We start from the raw sequence: 19,869 nt of genomic DNA, 5'->3' as shown, positions 1-19,869 counted from the left end.
AGCGCAGGAACTCATGACTCTAGTCAAGAACCTGTTGAAGCCGAAACAAGTGTCAGTACATCATTGCACTCAAGTCCTGGGAAAAATGGTGGCGACATACGAAGCCATTCCCTTCGGCAGGTTCCATGCAAGGACTTTCCAATGGGACCTATTGGACAAATGGTCCGGATCACATCTGCACATGCATCAGCGGATCACCCTGTCCCCCAGGGCCAGGGTGTCTCTCCTGTGGTGGCTGCAGAGTGCTCACCTTCTAGAAGGCCGCAGGTTCGGCATTCAGGATTGGATCCTGGTGACCACGGACGCGAGCCTCCGAGGTTGGGGAGCAGTCACACAGGGAAGAAATTTCCAAGGCCTTTGGTCAAGTCAAGAGACTTGTCTTGAACATCCTGGAACTAAGGGCCATATACAACGCCCTACGTCAAGCGGAGACCTTACTTCGCGACCGACCAGTTCTGATCCAGTCAGACAACGTCACCGCAGTAGCTCATGTAAACCGCCAAGGCGGCACAAAGAGCAGAGTGGCGATGGAGGAAGCCACCAGAATTCTTCGCTGGGCGGAGAATCATGTAAGCGCACTGTCAGCAGTGTTCATTCCGGGAGTGGACAACTAGGAAACAGACTTTCTCAGCAGACACGACCTGCATCCGGGAGAGTGGGGACTTCATCAGGAAGTCTTCGCACAGATTGCAAGTTGGTGGGGACTGCCCCAAATAGACATGATGGCGTCCCGTCTCAACAAAAAGCTACAAAGGTATTGCGCCAGGTCAAGAGACATTCAGGCGGTAGCTGTGGACGCCGTAGTGACACCGTGGGTGTTCCAGTCGGTCTATGTATTTCCTCCTCTTCCTCTCATACCCAAGGTATTGAGAATAATAAGAAAAAGAGGAGTGAGAACAATACTCATTGTTCCAGATTGGCCACGAAGGACCTGGTATCCGGATCTGCAGGAAATGCTCACAGAAGATCCGTGGCCTCTTCCTCTAAGACAGGACCTGTTGCAACAGGGTCCCTGTCTGTTCCAAGACTTACAGCGGCTGCGTTTGACGGCATGGCGGTTGAACGCCGGATCCTAGCGGAAAAAGGTATTCCGGATGAGGTCATTCCTACGCTAATAAAGGCTAGGAAGGACGTGACATCTAAACATTATCACCGAATATGGAGAAAATATGTTTCTTGGTGTGAGGCAAGGAATGCTCCTACGGAATAATACCATCTGGGCCGTTTTCTTCACTTCCTACAAACTGGAGTGAATTTGGGCCTAAAATTAGGCTTCATTAAAGTTCAGATTTCGGCCTTATCCATTTTCTTTCAAAAGGAATTGGCCTCTCTGCCTGAAGTACAGACGTTTGTGAAGGGAGTACTGCATATTCAGCCTCCTTTTGTACCTCCGGTGGCGCCTTGGGACCTTAACGTGGTGTTAAGTTTTCTTAAGTCACATTGGTTTGAACCACTTAAAACAGTGGAGTTGAAATATCTCACTTGGAAGGTGGTCATGTTGTTAGCCTTGGCTTCGGCTAGGCGAGTTTTCGGAATTAGCAGCTTTATCACATAAAAGCCCCTATCTGGTTTTCCATATGGATAGAGCGGAATTGCGGACCCGTCCTCAATTCCTACCTAAGGTGGTCTCATCCTTTCATATTAACCAACCTATTGTCGTGCCTGTGGCTACACGTGACTTGGAGGATTCCGAGTCACTTGATGTGGTCAGTGCTTTGAAGATTTACGTGGCCAGAACGGCTAGGATCAGAAAAACAGAAGCACTGTTTGTCCTGTATGCAGCCAACAAGGTTGGCGGCCCTGCTTCAAAGCAGACTATTGCTCGCTGGATCTGTAACACGATTCAGCAGGTGCATTCTACGGCAGGATTGCCGTTACCAAAATCTGTTAAGGCACATTCCACTAGGAAGGTGGGCTCTTCTTGGGCGGCTGCCTGAGGGATCTTGGCACTACAGCTGTGCCGAGCTGCTACTAGGTTGGGGTCAAACACCTTTGCAAAGTTCTATAAGTTTGATACCCTGGCTGAGGAGGACCTCCTGTTTGCTCAATCTGTGCTGCAGAGTCATCCGCACTCTCCCGCCCGTTTGGGAGCTTTGGTATAATCCCCATGGTCCTTACGGAGTCCCAGCATCCTCTAGGACGTTAGAGAAAATAAGATTTTAAACCTACCGGTAAATCTTTTTCTCTGACGTCCTAGTGGATGCTGGGGACTCCGTAAGGACCATGGGGAATAGACGGCTCCGCAGGAGACTGGGCACATCTAAAGAAAGATTTAGGTCTATCTGGTGTGCACTGGCTCCTCCCCCTATGACCCTCCTCCAAGCCTCAGTTAGATTTCTGTGCCCGGCCGAGCTGGATGCACACTAGGGGCTCTCCTGAGCTCCTAGAAAGAAAGTATAGTTTAGGTTTTTTATTTTACAGTGAGACCTGCTGGCAACAGGCTCACTGCAGCGAGGGACTAAGGGGAGAAGAAGCGAACCTACCTAAGTGGTGGTAGCTTGGGCTTCTTAGGCTACTGGACACCATTAGCTCCAGAGGGATCGCACACAGGACCCGACCTCGTCGTCCGTTCCCGGAGCCGCGCCGCCGTCCCCCTTACAGAGCCAGAAGCAAGAAGGTCCGGAAAATCGGCGGCTGAAGACTTCTGTCTTCTCCAAGGTAGCGCACAGCACTGCAGCTGTGCGCCATTGCTCCTCATGCACACCACACACTTCGGTCACTGATGGGTGCAGGGCGCTGGGGGGGGGCGCCCTGTGCAGCAATATTAACACCTTGGCTGGCAAAACTGACACCATATATAGCCCCAGAGGCTATATAGGTGTATATTACCCCTGCCAGAATAACACAAAAAGCGGGAGAAAGCCCGCCGAAAAAGGGGCGGAGCCATCTCCCTCAGCACACTGCCGCCATTTTCCCTCACAGCTCCACTGGAAGGATCGCTCCCTGGCTCTCCCCTGCAGTCCTGCACTACAGAAAGGGTAAAAAAGAGGGGGGGGGGCACAAATTTAGGCGCAGTATAATATATATATGCAGCTATAAGGGAAAACACTCTTTATAGGTGATATCCCTGTGGTATATAGCGCTCTGGTGTGTGCTGGCATACTCTCCCTCTGTCTCCCCAAAGGGCTTTGTGGGGTCCTGTCCTCTGTCAGAGCATTCCCTGTGTGTGTGCTGTGTGTCGGTACCGCTGTGTCGACATGTATGATGAGGAAAATGATGTGGAGGCAGAGCAAATGCCTGTAAATGTGTTGTCACCCCCTGAGGGGTCGACACCTGTGTGGATGGACTTATGGAAGGAATTACGTGACAGTGTCAGCTCCTTACATAAAAGGTTTGACTACATAGGACAGCCGGCTACTCAGCTTGTGACTGTTCCAGCGTCTCAAATGTCATCAGGGGCTTTAAAACGCCCGCTACCTCAGATGGCAGACACAGATGTCGACACGGATACCGACTCCAGTGTCGACGACGATGAGACTAGTGTACCCTCCAATAGGTCCACCCGTTACATGATTGAGGCAATGAAAAATTTATTACACATTTCTGATAGTACCCCAGGTACCACAAAAAAGGGTATTATGTTCGGTGAGAAAAAACTACCAGTAGTTTTTCCTGCATCTGAGGAATTAAATGAGGTGTGTGAGGAAGCCTGGACTTCCCCCGATAAGAAATTGATAATTTCTAAACGGTTATTGGCAGCGTACCCTTTCCCGCCAGAGGATAGGTCACGTTGGGAAACGTCCCCTAGGGTAGATAAAGCGCTTACACGTTTATCAAAACAGGTGGCTCTACCGTCTCCGGATACGGCCGCCCTAAAGGATCCTGCTGATAGAAAGCAGGAGGCTACCCTAAAAGCTATATATACACACACGGGCATTATATTGCGACCAGCGATTGCATCAGCATGGATGTGCAGTGCTGCTGCTGCGTGGTCAGATTCCCTGTCGGATAATATTGATACCCTGGATAGGGACACTATTTTGCTGACAGTAGAGCTGAGCATATAAAGGACGCTGTCTTATACATGCGTGATGCACAGAGGGATATTTGCCGGCTGGCATCAAAAATAAGCGCAATGTCCATTGCCGCCAGAAGGGGGTTATGGACTCGGCAGTGGTCAGGTGATGCCGATTCAAAAAGGCACATGGCAGTTTTGCCTTATAAGGGGGTGGAACTGTTTGGGGATGGTCTTTCAGACCTCGTTTCCACAGCTACGGCTGGGAAATCGACATTTTTGCCACAGGCTACCCCACAGCAAAAGAAGGCACCGTATTATCAAGTACAGTCCTTTCGGCCCCATAAACACAAGAGGGCGCGAGGCGCATCCTTTCTGCCGAGAGGCAAAGGTAGAGGGAAAAAGCTGCAGCATACAGCCAGTTCCCAAGAGCAAAAGTCCTCCGCCGCGTCCGGTAAGTCCACAGCATGACGCTGGGGCTTCACAGGCGGATCCGGGTACGGTGGGGGCCCGTTTCAGGAATTTCAGCACACAGTGGGCTCTCTCACAGGTGGATCCCTGGGCCCTTCAAGTAGTATCTCAGGGGTACAGGCTGGAATTCGAGACGTCCCCCCCCCCCCCCCCCGCCGTTTTCTAAAATCTGCCTTACCAGCAACTGTGTTGGTGGCTATCCAAAAACTGTATTCACAGCAAGTGATTGTCAAGGTACCCCTCCTTCAGCAAGGGAAGGGTTACTATTCCACAATGTTTGTGGTACCGAAACCGGACGGTTCGGTGAGACCCATCTTAAATTTAAAATCCTTGAACACTTATATCAAAAGGTTCAAGTTCAAGATGGAATCGCTCAGGGCGGTTATTGCGAGCCTGGACGAGGGGGATTACATGGTCTCCCTGGACATCAAGGATGCGTACCTGCATGTCCCCATTTACCCTCCTCACCAGGAGTACCTCAGATTTGTGGTACAGGACTGTCACTATCAGTTCCAGACGCTGCCGTTAGGGTTATCCACGGCACCGAGGGTCTTTACTAAGGTAATGGCCGAAATGATGATACTCCTTCGCAAGAAGGGGGAGTTTTAATTATCCCGTACTTGGACGATCTCCTGATAAAGGCGAGGTCCAAGGAACAGTTGGTAGTGGGGGTAGCACTTTCACGGGAAGTGCTACAACAGCACGGCTGGATTCTCAATATTCCAAAGTCACAGCTGGTCCCGACGACACGTCTTCTGTTCCTGGGAATGATTCTGGACACAGACCAGAAAAAAGTGTTTCTTCCAGTGGAAAAAGCCGAGGAGTTGTCATCTCTAGTCAGAGACCTCCTAAAACCGGGACAGGTGTCGGTACATCAATGCACACGAGTCCTGGGAAAAATGGTAGCTTCGTACGAAGCGATTCCATTCGGAAGGTTCCACGCAAGGACTTTCCAGTGGGACCTGTTGGACAAATGGTCCGGGTCCCATCTCCAGATGCAACAGCGGATAACCCTGTCGGCAAGGACCAGGGTGTCGCTGCTGTGGTGGCTGCAGAGGGCTCATCTACTAGAGGGCCGCAGATTCGGAATACAGGACTGGGTCCTGGTGACCACGGATGCCAGCCTTCGGGGCTGGGGCGCAGTCACACAGGGAAGAAATTTCCAAGGACTGTGGTCAAATCAGGAGATTTCGCTTCACATAAATATTCTAGAGCTAAGGGCCATTTACAATGCCCTAAGCCAAGCAAGGCCCCTGCTTCAGAACCAGCCGGTACTGATCCAATCAGACAACATCACGGCGGTCGCCCATGTAAACAGACAGGGCGGCACAAGAAGCAGGAGGGCAATGGCAGAAGCCACAAGGATTCTCCGATGGGCGGAAAATCATGTGTTAGCACTGACAGCAGTGTTAATTCCGGGAGTGGACAACTGGGAAGCAGACTTCCTCAGCAGGCACGACCTCCACCCGGGAGAATGGGGACTTCATCCAGAAGTCTTCCAAATGCTGGTAAACCGGTGGGAAAGACCACAGGTGGACATGATGGCGTCCCGCCTCAACAAAAAGCTAAAAAGATATTGCGCCCGGTCAAGGGACCCTCAGGCGATCGCTGTGGACGCTCTAGTAACACCGTGGGTGTACCAGTCGGTTTATGTGTTTCCTCCTCTGCCTCTCATTCCCAAGGTACTGAGAATAATACGAAGGCGAGGAGTGAAAACTATACTCGTGGTTCCGGATTGGCCAAGAAGAGCTTGGTACCCGGAACTTCAAGAGATGCTTTCAGAGGACCCTTGGCCTCTGCCGCTCAGACAGGACCTGCTGCAGCAGGGGCCCTGTCTGTTCCAAGACTTACCGCGGCTACGTTTGACGGCATGGCGGTTGAACACCGGATCCTGAAGGAAAAGGGCATTCCGGAGGAAGTCATCCCTACCCTGATCAAAGCCAGGAAGGATGTCACCGTAAAACATTATCACCGCATTTGGCGAAAATATGTTGCTTGGTGTGAGGCCAGGAAGGCCCCAACGGAGGAATTTCAACTGGGTCGATTCCTGCATTTCCTGCAAGCAGGGGTGACGTTGGGCCTCAAATTGGGGTCCATTAAGGTCCAGATTTCGGCCCTGTCGATTTTCTTCCAGAAAGAACTGGCTTCACTGCCTGAAGTTCAGACTTTTGTCAAAGGAGTTCTGCGTATTCAGCCTCCTTTTGTGCCCCCAGTGGCACCTTGGGATCTCAATGTGGTTTTGGAGTTCCTGAAATCACATTGGTTTGAACCACTTAAGACTGTGGATTTGAAATATTTCACGTGGAAAGTGGTCATGCTGTTGGCTCTGGCTTCGGCCAGGCGTGTGTCAGAATTGGCGGCTTTGTCCTATAAAAGCCCTTATCTGATTTTCCATATGGATAGGGCAGAGTTGAGGACTCGTCCTCAGTTTCTCCCGAAGGTGGTATCAGCGTTTCACTTGAACCAGCCTATTGTGGTGCCTGCGGCTACTAGGAACTTGGAGGATTCCACGTTACTGGACGTAGTCAGGGCCCTGAAAATGTATGTTTCCAGGACGGCTGGAGTCAGGAAAACTGACTCGCTGTTTATCCTGTATGCACCCAACAAACTGGGTGCTCCTGCTTCTAAGCAGACTATCGCGCGCTGGATTTGTAGCACTATTCAGCTGGCGCATTCTGCGGTGGGACTACCGCAGCCTAAATCTGTAAAAGCCCATTCCACAAGGAAGGTGGGCTCATCTTGGGCGGCTGCCCGAGGGGTCTCGGCTTTACAACTTTGCCGAGCTGCTACTTGGTCAGGGGCAAACACGTTTGCAAAATTCTACAAATTTGATACCCTGGCTGAGGAGGACCTGGAGTTCTCTCATTCGGTGTTGCAGAGTCGTCCGCACTCTCCCGCCCGTTTGGGAGCTTTGGTATAATCCCCATGGTCCTTATGGAGTCCCCAGCATCCACTAGGACGTCAGAGAAAATAAGAATTTACTCACCGGTAATTCTATTTCTCGTAGTCCGTAGTGGATGCTGGGCGCCCATCCCAAGTGCGGATTGTCTGCAATACTTGTAAATAGTTATTGTTACACAAATCGGGTTGTTATTGCGAGCCATATGTTCAGAGGCTCCGTTGTTATCATACTGTTAACCGGGGTTCCTATCACGAGTTATATGGTGTGATTGGTGTGGCTGGTATGAGTCTTACCCGGGATTCAAAATCCTTCCTTATTGTGTCAGCTCTTCCGGGCACAGTGTCCTAACTGAGGCTTGGAGGAGGGTCATAGGGGGAGGAGCCAGTGCACACCAGATAGACCTAAATCTTTCTTTAGATGTGCCCAGTCTCCTGCGGAGCCGTCTATTCCCCATGGTCCTTACGGAGTCCCCAGCATCCACTACGGACTACGAGAAATAGAATTACCGGTGAGTAAATTCTTATTTTCTCGTAGTCCGTAGAGGATGCTGGGCGCCCGTCCCAAGTGCGGACTACTTCTGCAAGACTTGTATATAGTTATTGCTTTCATAAGGGTTATGTTATAGTTTCGTCGGTTTTGGACCGATGATATGTTGTTGTTTCATACTGTTAACTAGATAGTATATCACAAGTTATACGGTGTGATTGGTGTGGCTGGTATGAATCTTGCCCTTAGATTAACAAAAATCCTTTCCTCGTACTGTCCGTCTCCTCTGGGCACAGTTTCTCTAACTGAGGTCTGGAGGAGGGGCATAGAGGGAGGAGCCAGTGCACACCCAGATTCAAAGTCTTTCTTAAAGTGCCCATGTCTCCTGCAGAGCCTGTCTATCCCCATGGGCCTTACGGAGTCCCAGCATTCTCTACGGACTACGAGAAAAAGATTTACCGGTAGGTTTAAAATCTTATTTTCTATAACAATCAGCATTTCTCAAAGTCTGCAGGACATGGGCTTATCTCTGAAATGATGAAGGGCCTATTGCGAGAAGCGGATCTGTGAAAAGTGCTGTGTGGGTGTGGCCAATGCTGTATGGGTGTGGTCATTGTCGTGTGGGCATGTACACCCCTCTACACTATCAGCCTCATTGACTCCCTAAATACATAAAAGTATAATTATTAGATTTTAATACTTATAATGTATAGTCAACAGTGTGGTCAGCTAAACAGCTGGTAATTGTGAAGCTGTCATAATGATGGGCCTTTAATTATGTGGCTGTGGTACTATTTTCCCCATGGTTTATATGGCCATATAAGTTCCTTGCTGTTCTTTGCTGAACCCTGCCATGGTTGCACTAACCGCTGAGGCACAGGAATATCACTCAGTTGCAATACATGGCAGAGAGATGTGATGGGAGATAAGATGCAATTGTGAATGTAACATAGCAAATACTTATTCTGAAGTTGGAAAGTAGAATATATAAAGAAAAAAAAAAAAAAGGATTTTAATTACCTACCGGTAAATCCTTTTCTCGTAGTCTGTAGAGGATACTGGGGTCCACATTAGTACCATGGGGTATAGACGGGTCCACTAGGAGCCATGGGCACTTTAAGAACTTGATAGTGTGGGCTGGCTCCTCCCTCCGTGCCCCTCCTACCAGACTCAGTCTAGGAAACTGTGCCCGAGGAGATGGACATACTTTGAGAGAAGGATATAAAAGGATAGTGGTGAGATTCCGAACCAGCACACAAACTAGAGGAAAGCCAAGCTAACCAAACTTTAAATCAGGAACAGTAACCACTGAACCAACAATACTTAACCAAGTAACAGTGCAGGGAGAAACGAAGCACTGGGCGGGCGCCCAGTATCCTCTACGGACTACGAGAAAAGGATTTACCGGTAGGTAATTAAAATCCTATTTTTCTTACGTCCTAGAGGATACTGGGGACCACATTAGTACCATGGGAATGTACTCCCAAACTGGGTGGGGTAGTGCTGAGGGTCCTGCAGAACTGCTTGACCAAACTGAAGGTCCTCAGAGGCCAAAGTATCGAACTTGTAGAACTTAGCAAATGTGTTCGACCCTGACCAAGTAGCTGCTCTGCAGAGCTGTAAAGCCGAGACACCCCTGGGCAGCCGACCAGGAAGAACCCACCGACCTAGTAGAGTGGGCCTGTACAGATTTTGGACATGGCAAACCTGCCGTGGAATGCAATTGTCTGCTTTGAAGCAGGACACCCAATTTTATTGGGATCATAGAGAACAAACAGCAAGTCAGATTATCTGTGACGAGCTGTCCGCTTCACATATTTTTTCAATGCCCTCTCCACATCCAAGGACTTTGAAGTAGAAGAGGTGTCGGTAACCACTGGAACCACAATAGGTTGGTTGATATGAAACAAAAACACCACCTTTGGAAGAAATTGCTGAAGAGTTCTGAGTTCAGCCCTATCTTCATGAAAAATCAAATAGGGGCTTTTGTGAGACAACGCCCCCACCTCCGACACACGCTTTGCAGAAGTCAAGGCCAACAGCGTGACGGCCTTCCACTTAAGAAACTTGACGTCTACGTCCTGTAAAGGCTCAAACCATTCCGATTGCAGGAACTGCAACACCACGTTGAGATCCCAAGGTGCCGTTGGAGGCACAAAGGGCAATTGGATGTGCAGAACCCCCTTCAAAAATGTCTGAACCTTAGGGAGAGAAGCCAATTGTTTCTGGAAGAAAATGGATAGGGCTGAAATCTGGACTTTTATAGAGCCCAAACGTAGGCCCACATCCACACCTGACTGCAGAAAAAGGAGAAAACGTCCCAGTTGAAATTCCACCAAGCACCTGAACACCTTCGGGTGAAGGCCCCACTCTCTTGGGTGGAGGTCGTGTCTGCTTCCCAGTTGTCTACTCCCGGAATGAAGATCGCGGACAACGCCACCGCGTGTCTTTCTGCCCAGAGGAGAATCCTTGTTACCTCCGACATTGCTGATCTGCTCTTTGTTCCGCCTTGACGGTTTATGTACGTTACTGCCGTCACATTGTCCGACTGAACCTGAATGGCCTGATCTTGAAGAAGATGTGATGCCTGTAGAAGGGCGTTGTATATGACCCTTAGTTCCAGAATGTTGATTGGAAGAATGGCTTCCTGACTTGACCATCTTCCTTGGAACTGTTCCCCCTGGGTGACTGCTCCCCAACCTCTGAAGCTTGCGTCTGTGGTTAGTAGAATCCAATTTTGAATCCCGAACCTTTGGCCCTCGGTCAGGTGAGAAGTCTGAAGCCACCACAGAAGAGAAATCCTGACTTTTGGCGACAGACGTATCTTCTGGTGCATATGATGATGCGATCCGGACCATTTGTCCAGCAGATCCAGCTGGAAGGGCTTTGCGTGAAACCTTCTGTACTGCAGCGCCTCGTAAGCGGCTACCATCTTCCCCAGAAGGCGAATGCACAGATGCACCGATGTCCGGGATTGTCCTAGAACATCCCGCACCATTGACTGGATCACCAATGCTTTTTCCAACGGAAGGAATACCTTCTGTTCCTCCGTATCCAATATCATCCCCAGGAAAAGAAGCCTCCGTCTTGGTTCCAGATGAGATTTTGGTAGGTTTAAAATCCACACGTGATCCTGGAGTAGTCAGGTTGAGAGGGCAATGTTGACTAACAACCTCTCCTGGATGGTGCTTTTATCAGCAGATTGTCCAGGTATGGTATTATGTTCACTGCCTGTTTGCGGAGGAGAAACATCATCTCTGCCATTACCTTGGTGAACTCCCTAGGTGCCATAGATAGGCCAAATGGAAGGGCCTGAAACTGGTAGTGACGGTCCTGTGATGCAAACCTTAGATAAGCCTGATGAGGCTGCCAAATCGGAATATGAAGGTATGCATCCTTGATGTCCGGAGACACCAAGAATTCCCCCTCCTCCAGACCTGAGATCACCGCTCTCAGAGACTCCATCTTGAACTTGAACACCCGTAAGTACGGGTTCAATGACTTGAGATTTAAAATGGGCCTTACCGAACCGTCCAGTTTTGGAACTACAAACAGGTTGGAATAATGACCCTGGTTTTGCAGCTGAAGTGGAACTGGAACATTGACCTGAGTCTGTACCAGTTTCTGAATTGCTTCCTGTAAAGTCATACTTGCTTCTTGAGAAGCTGGTAAGCCTGATTTGAAGAATCTTTGAGGTGGGAGTTCCTGAAACTCCAGTCTGTAGCCCTGGGAAATAAGGTCCTGGCATGATGTTGCCCATATGTGACTGAAGAGTCTCAAACGGGCTCCCACCTGCCTTTCTTCCAGGCAGTGCAGTCCACCGTCATGCTGAAGGCTTAGAGGGGTTCTGTTCCTGTGACCCTGCAGTTGCTGGTTTTCTGTGTTTACCTCTATTGCCTTTAAAGGTCGCAGAAGAACATTTGGTTTTGTTTTCAAATTTCGCTGTCTAAAAGGACTGCAGAGTTGTTGCAGTGTAGGATTTTTTAGCCGGGGGAGCTGCGGAAGGAAGATATGTAGACTTACCCGCTGTAGCCTAGGATATCCACGTATCCTATCCAGTTCATCTCCAAAAAGGGCTACACCTGTGAAAGGTAGGCTTTCCATGCCTTTCCTGGAATCTGTGTCCGCAGTCCACTGGCGTAGCCACAAGCCCCAGCGTGCTGACACTGTCATAGCAGTGGTGCGTGCATTGACTAAACCAATTTTCCACCATAAACTTAGCAGAATCCAGTATATGTTGTAGTAGTAAAATTTCTCCCCTCCTGGATAAGGAATCTAATCCGTCAATTAGATTACGTGACCGTTTTGCAATGGACCTAGAGATCCATGCACAAGCTATAGTGGGTCTCTGGGCCACCCCCGCAGCTGTGTTCAGAGATTTGAGAGTGGTCTCAATCTTGCGGTCTGCAGCATTCTTCAAGGAAGCTGCCCCTGGGACAGGTAAAACTATCTTACGTGACAGCCTAGATACCGATGCGTCAACTATCTGTGGGTTTTCCCATCTTTTCCTATCATCCTAAGGAAGCGGGAAGGATGTGAGTAACCACTTTGGGACCTGAAACTTCTTGTCAGGATTTACCCAAGTTGCTTCAAATAGGGAATTTAATTCTTAGATGCAGGGAAAGTAGCTGAGGATTTCTTTTTCACATTAAAATAAGATTCCTCCTCGTCCTCTGATACCTTATCAAGAATGTGCAGGACATCTCTAATAGCTTCTATCAGAGCCTGTATTCCCTATGACAAAGCAGCATTCCCCCCTCTTGAGTCCACCTCACCCTCTTCTGGGTCTGATACATCATCATCATCATCGGTATCAGCCTGCATGATTTGGGCCAGGGTACGCTTCTGTGGACAAATGGCAGTGGTCTGAGACGCTGGAATGACCACTGACTCTCTATTCATCAGGTCATCCACAGATTGCCTTAAGTATTGCATCTCCTTCTCATTTTGGGATAATTTATTTGAAATATTTGAAATCATCCCTTTTAATGAATCTAACCATACTGGTTCAGATCCACTAGCCTGAGAATGTGTACTATCCTGAGTACACGGCAGTGAGCCCCCAGATTGAGAGAAACACTGCTGTGCATGAAACACACTCCTTTGACGGGTGGTCTTCAGGTTGCCGGCGGCTGGGCTCTCGACGACCAACATAGCGGCACTGGCATACCGACACCCGGGATTCCGACATCTTTTCTCCCTCTTGTGGGTGCGCGACCCCACTGGAGGGAGAATAGATAGCGTGGCACGCATAGCGCGCCACCGTGCCCGCATAGCGCGCCACCGTGCCCGCAAGGGGCTCATTAGCGCTCGCCCAGCTGTCAGTATGCTGGAGGTCGGGATTCCGGTGCTGGTATGCTGACCGCCGGGTGCCCGACCGCCGGCATCACATACTACACCATCCTTTGACATAGTAAATGTAAAAGAACACACACACAATGATGAATAGGTTAAAAGCACAGTTAACCCACACAGAGCCCCCTAGGGAGACACAGAGTATGATGGAGCCAGCCACACAGCGCCCTTATAGCTAATTATATTGTCGCTGGGTTGCAAACTAAGCATTTGTAATAAAGGCTCAGTATTATAAAACTGCTCCCTCCCTTTGCTATGACCCCCTGGTGCCGCTGAGGCAAGCTGGAGTCCTTGTGGAGGGGCTGCGCTTCCCTGCCAGTCTGTCTGTGTAGAGGTGCAGAGGGAAAATGGCGCTGGTGAGCTGCTGGATCCGCTCATAGTGATGCTCCGTAATGGCGCGCGGTCTTCCCGTTTTTTTATACTGGATGAGGTATGTTTGTTGCTTAACAGTGGGTTAGAACCCCTGTAAGCTAGTTTGCCAGTGTGGGTATTTCATTAGTGGCTCAGCGCGCCCCTCATAGCGGGACACACGCACCACATGTCATCCTGAGTCCTGGAGCGCAGCCTGTATATCAACGCTGCTCTCCATACCCTTATGCCGCCATTGATCCGGGACACCGGCCGTCTACTTACCACTCTTCTGGCTCTGTTAGTGGTGGCGGCGTGCTGCGGGTCTGTACGCTCGAAGTGGTGGGGTTTGCAAATAGGACCCTCAGGAGGTCAGTGTCCTGTCAGCGGGGAACAGGACCATTAACCCTGGTGGAGGTCCCCCCCCCCCCCCCCCCGCCTAAGTCCCACTAAGCAGACAGGCCGTTGCCAAACAGCGCTGTCTGAAAACAACAAACAGCAAAATAAATGTAGAAAACTCTTCAGGTGCTCCTCCGGGCACATTTTCTAAACTGAGTCTGGTAGGAGGGGCATAGAGGGAGGAGCCAGGTCACACTATCAAGTTCTTAAAGTGCCCATGGCTGCTAGTGGACCCGTCTGTACCCAATGGTACTAATGTGGACCCCAGTATCCTCTAGGACGTAAAAGAAATAATTAACTGCACCAGTTCTACTCATTGGAAACAGAGTAACACCGAGTCCCCCCCCCAACACACACACACACACACACACACACACACACACACACACACACACACACACACACACACACAAAAGCAGGGGACGTGAGAGGGGGTGCAGCTCTGGAGGCTGGCAAGGGCTCTTACTTCCCCTACCTGCTGTCCAGAAACAAGAGGAGATACCTGGGGTGATAGTTGCAGAGTTGGAGGCTAGGAGCAGAGCCAAATGCCGCACTGATTGATGGCAATTCTAATTTGCTCTTTTAATGCAGATGGTGGGTGCAAAGTAAGCTGCACTGCAAACCCCCCTACCCCCCTTCTCCCCACTTGGGTCCCCTGTGCACTGCACACCCTGCACCCATTATTAATACACTACTGGATAAGATTTAACAATGTGTTTTTCTTGAGCATTTTAATTCTGGTTTCTGTTACTATGTTTTGCAGGAAGAACCAGATTCCACAGACAATTTGAGTTTGGACTCAGGAGCAGCTGAAATAGACCTGTTTCTTTGGCATAGTCTTCTCATTTGGCAGCGCATTCAGAATCATAGCACAAATTATCATGATATCATCGAGCATCTCTTCCTACTGAAAGAACATCTCCATCAAGAAAACTGGTTTGTATGAAATAGACATAATGGAACTTATTCAGAGATAGACACAGATCGCTGCATACGCTGCCAGATCTGTGTCCATCTCCTCACATGCTGGTGGCCGCCCAGCACAGGGCAAGGCCGCTCAACATGTGTAGTGCTGCCTCACAATACAATTAAATTGTAGTTGCATCGAACTAAGGTTGACCCCTGGCTGCGCAGCCTGGCTGTGCTGTCAAGCGACCCGCCACCCGGTTGCGTGTAACGTCAAGGACAAACGTAAAGGACAAATATTCTGGCATTAGATCTTTACTCTATATATCAAGGTTTCCCCACTGGTAGCACCCACCAGAAATAAGATCCACCAATCGGTCCACATATGTACATATCACACGCAATGCCATAGGTTAACCCTTACCTCTTCACCCCATGTAAGTATGGCCACCAAATCAGCTGTGTATTGGTCATCTGCTTCTGCAGGATTTTAATTTCTAAATTATGATGATGATCATAGGTGAAATATCAGTCAGCCTTACCATCAGATATAAATAGACTCCTGAATCTGGTGAAGTTGTTTCAAAAGATATTATCTTTATTATGTTGTGAACTTTTCTTCACCTTTTCATAAAGTTTATCTTTCATCTTGCATTTACGCTTTTTAAATTTGTTCTCTCATCTCCAGTGCAGCTTCTGATAAAATAGACCGATAAACAGAAACACAAACAGATGTTGCTCTGAAACAGGGATCAAATTTTAGCATTATTGTGTCTATATATATTCTAAATGGCAATTAATTTTATATTGTTAGAATGCAAATAGAACTGTCACAATGAAAGTGGTGTTGAATACAAATGTAACAATTTTTTGTGTTCGACTTATAGTTTGCTTTGGGATGTGTGTTTAAACATTCTCATTGACCATTCAGTCAATTTTGACAGACTGGGCCTGATTCTTGTTTGTAAGTAATGTAAAAAAAAGCAAGAAACTGTGTCTGGAACAAACCATGTTGCTATGCAAGGGAAGGAAATACATTTATATATTTTTTCTGTGCAGGGTAAATACTGGCTGCTTATGCCTATAGCCCACAAATATGTTAGACAGCTTTATTTTCTCTAACATCCTAGAGGATGCTGGGGACTCCCTAAGGACCATGGGGATAGACGGGCTCCGCAGGAGACATGGGCACTTTAAGAAAGAAAAAGGAAAAAGAGAGCGCAAGCAGACTGGACAAATATTAAACAAATTTATTCATAAAATATGCTAGGTCACAATCAAGTTAAAAGGTTGAATTAATTGTAACTAATGATATATTCAATGAATTCAATTCAACAAAAAATCCACACTCGGCATGGAATTTGATAGTCCCACAGTACTAGTGCACTAGTAGATGACACAGTGACCGGTATATGATCTTTAATAGAACCAGTGATCCTTCAGTCCTTTTATAAATGTTAACGGCTGATGATTTGATACGGAATTTTCATATAACACTTTAGTAACAATTCCAAAGTGAATGATTTCCTTTGATCTATGTAACAATTGTATTCTTACTGATAAATAAACCGTCTCAACGAAGGTATCATGCTGGAATTAAGGTGAAGTAAAGTGCATAAGCTCCGTCTGTCAGTCTCTCACTGTGACTGTAAGCCGGAGCTGAATTGCTTACCGCTTCCACGGATGTCCCAGCGGCACTGACCATGAACCGGGCGCCGCTCGTTCTAGCGGCTCAACCTCCCGTTCTCCTGCCGGACCAACGTGGTAGGATGACTCATTCACTGCCGCCTCCAAATAGATCGGTTGTGCTATTGATGGTTAAGCACTGTGGATTCCAGATAAATCGACTGAAAGCCACGGTCCCCGTATGGCAAGCGGGACCAATGCAGGTGGCTTCAGATCTGGTAGATCGATTACGGCAGAGATTGGAGGTGCAGATAGATGAAATCGTAGGACTGACGAGTGCCTGGATCCTTTGAGGCCTGACGCGTTTCTCGACTGGTCGTTTCCTCAGAGGGTTGAAGTGATTATGCTCTTCCAGGTCTCCATATTTAAAGGGAAACCAAGTTCATCATTAGTATAAACACCTGTAGAACACCTGTCGCGTTCATTCTCAGGAGTATGTGTGTATAAAATCACAAATTCTCTCTAATCAAATCAAATCTCTAATCAAATGTAATAGCACATGCAATTATAAAACAAATATAAAACAAATATAAAAACACTTGTTCTCTGCAAATCTGTTTTTTGTTTTTAGCATCTCTTTTAACCATAACCACATGTATTAATTATACTTTGTGGCTACACCAGATTTAACTTAAAACAAATTAATTAGTTTCATATCCATATATGTTCACAACGAAAAGGGACAGCAGTATAAAATAGTACATAAGTGTGTGGGCCATATACATATATATATACATGTGTATATTTTCTAGCGCACTACATGTGCACCCACAGAGGTTAAACTCCAAATTCATATATAGAATCAAATTAGATCAACCAGGGGATAACATAGAGATCTGTATAGTATTCACTTAAATCCCATTATAAATAATACTCCACAGCAGGGACACATGAAGAAATTTAATCTCCACAAACGAAATAATAGATATAAGTATCTTATTAAGCAAACAGAAGCATGGATCTTTTACTGAGGTCTTCATTATAATACTTAACAAAACATAAAAAGTAAATAAATAATTGATAATAACAATAAACCAAAATAATAAGTAGTTGGCATTGATTGATCTGGTGGGCAGATGAGCATGTATCCCAAAGGGCAGAGAGATATATTTAAACTCGATCTGCCCTGAGGGGCAGATGCCCCTCAGCCCAGTTCAGACCAACAAATGCCATTCCAAGGGAACCAAACAATAAAATAACAGGACCTATACCCCTAGATGATGCAAGAGCCTCCCAGTAACATTACTGGCTAAACCCCTGAAAACAGCTAAACAGCATTGAGCTCCACAGTGTCGTTGAGACCATGTGGGCTCAAGGTATGTAACTGAAATATCCAGAAGGCTTCGCACATGCAGAGCCTTCTGTACCTATCACCTCCCCTCACAGTGGCTCCAATGTGTTCGACCGCTCTAATGGTCAAGCCACTTAAGTTGCCTTTCTGACACCAGGAGACATGACTTGACAGACTATGGGTCTTAATGTTCTTTGTAATGTTCCTCTTATGTTCCATGAACCTTTCATGTAGAGGACGAATTGTACGGCCCACATATTGTATGCCGCACTTACATTGGATAACATTTATCACATAATTAGTCCTACAATTCATAAAGCCCCTGATCTCGAATTCATCTGATCTACTGTGGGACTTGATCTTAGTACATTTATTTTCTGCAAAGAGGCAGGTTACACATCTATCCTTGCCACACTTGAAGAACCCATTCGGTTTCGGAGGCAGTCTCAAGGTACTTTCTCCAACTTCTTTCGGTCCCCTTTTAAATAGACTAGGTGCTAGTTTCTGCTTTAAAGAATTCGCTTTTCTGAACACAATCAAATTCCTTCCAGTTAGTGTTGTTTCTAGCAATTTGTCTGATTTCAGAATAGCAGAATTTTTTGTAGTTATCCTTTTAATATCCCTTGCAGCTGTATTATATTGTGTAATAAAGAACAATGACTTGTCACTCCCTTCTTGTCTATATTTACTGCCCACTGAATGAATCAGTGTGGCTCTTGGTTTAAGTTTGATCTCTGTGAGAGCCATGTCTAGAATATGTGTAGGGTATCCCTGTTTCATAAATGCAGTATACATAACTTCTGCTTGTTTATTAAAGGCCTCTTCTGTAGAGCAGTTCCTACGTAACCGCTGAAACTGTCCTTTGGGTATGTTTAGTTTCCATGGTTTATAGTGACTACTTGCAAAGTGTAAGTAATTGTTACAGTCCACATCTTTAATGTATGTGGAGGTGACAATAACATTATCTTGAATAGTAACCGTGATGTCAAGAAAATTTATAGATACTTTACTAGAAGTATTAGTAAATTTCAAACCTATTGTGTTTGAATTTAAACAGCCAGTAAGATGTGAAAAAGGTGAAACATCCTCATCCCAAATAAAAAATCAAATCATCTATGTATCTTCCATAGAGGACCAGGCCCGCACCGAGATCACCACCCCAGATGTTATGCTCCTCGAACCAACCCAAGAAAAGGTTGGCAAAGCTCGGTGCGAACCTGGTCCCCATGGCAGTGCCCTTAACCTGTAAATAAAACTGTGAATCAAAAGAAAAATAATTGTGCTCCAAAATAAACCTCATGGCTGACAGAATAAAAGTGCGAAAAGAAACATCCACCTCCGTGTCGTAATATAAGTAATGATTGACTGCCAAAAGACCCAAATCATGTGTTATATTGGTATAAAGGGATTCTACATATGTTAGTAATATATATGAATCCTTCCAACATATACCATCTAATTTTTTAAGAAAATGTGTAGTGTCCCTAATATAGGAAGGAAGAGCCTGAACATATTTCTGTAAATGTGCATCTACATAAGCCGATAAGTTCGATGTCAGGGACCCCACCCCTGAATTTATTGGACGTCCCGGTGGAGAAATTGCCGACTTATGTACCATTGGCACGTGGTAATAGATGGAAATGATGGGGTATTTAACCATCAAAAAGAGAAATTTTTCTTTATTGATGTTTCCCTCACCTAATGCCATCTCCAATAAGGACCTGAGTTCATCCTGATAGATACTTGTGGGGTCTCTTGAGATTTTCCTATAGAAGGTATTATCGTTAAGTTGTCTATGAGCCTCAGAGAGGTAATCCTCAAGATTCTGGACAACTAGACCTCGCCTTTATCGGCTTGTTTTATAATGATCTCTTTATCATTAATGAGTCTTTTGAGGGCCATTCTCTCAGATTTTGACAGATTATCTCTCAGGGCTAAAGTATCCTGTCTGGTACATAACTCTCTGAACTCCCTCATAGTTGTAGTATAGAAGCCTTCAATAAAAGGACCTCTATACTGGAGAGGGTAAAATTCAGATGGTAATTTGAATTTCTTTGGATCTATTCCATT

The 19,869-nt window shown here is 46.9% G+C and overlaps 1 protein-coding gene across 4 annotated transcripts in view; it reads left to right on the top strand.

The window, feature by feature from the left end:
* The window catches only part of TMEM232 (transmembrane protein 232), a 530,130-nt gene that overhangs the window by 208,283 nt on the left and 301,978 nt on the right, over window positions 1-19,869 (top strand). For all 4 annotated transcript variants that reach the window (XM_063964108.1, XM_063964107.1, XM_063964106.1 and 1 more), the window contains one exon: window positions 14,680-14,852. In XM_063964108.1, coding sequence (XP_063820178.1) covers window positions 14,680-14,852 — 173 coding nt within the window. The remainder of the gene's footprint in view (window positions 1-14,679; window positions 14,853-19,869) is intronic.

This window comes from Pseudophryne corroboree, chromosome 1 (assembly GCF_028390025.1).
Source record: "Pseudophryne corroboree isolate aPseCor3 chromosome 1, aPseCor3.hap2, whole genome shotgun sequence".
NCBI classification, from domain to species: Eukaryota; Metazoa; Chordata; class Amphibia; order Anura; family Myobatrachidae; genus Pseudophryne; species Pseudophryne corroboree.
The sequence above is the reverse complement of the archived record's forward strand: the minus strand, read 5'-3'. Positions and strand labels throughout refer to the sequence as shown.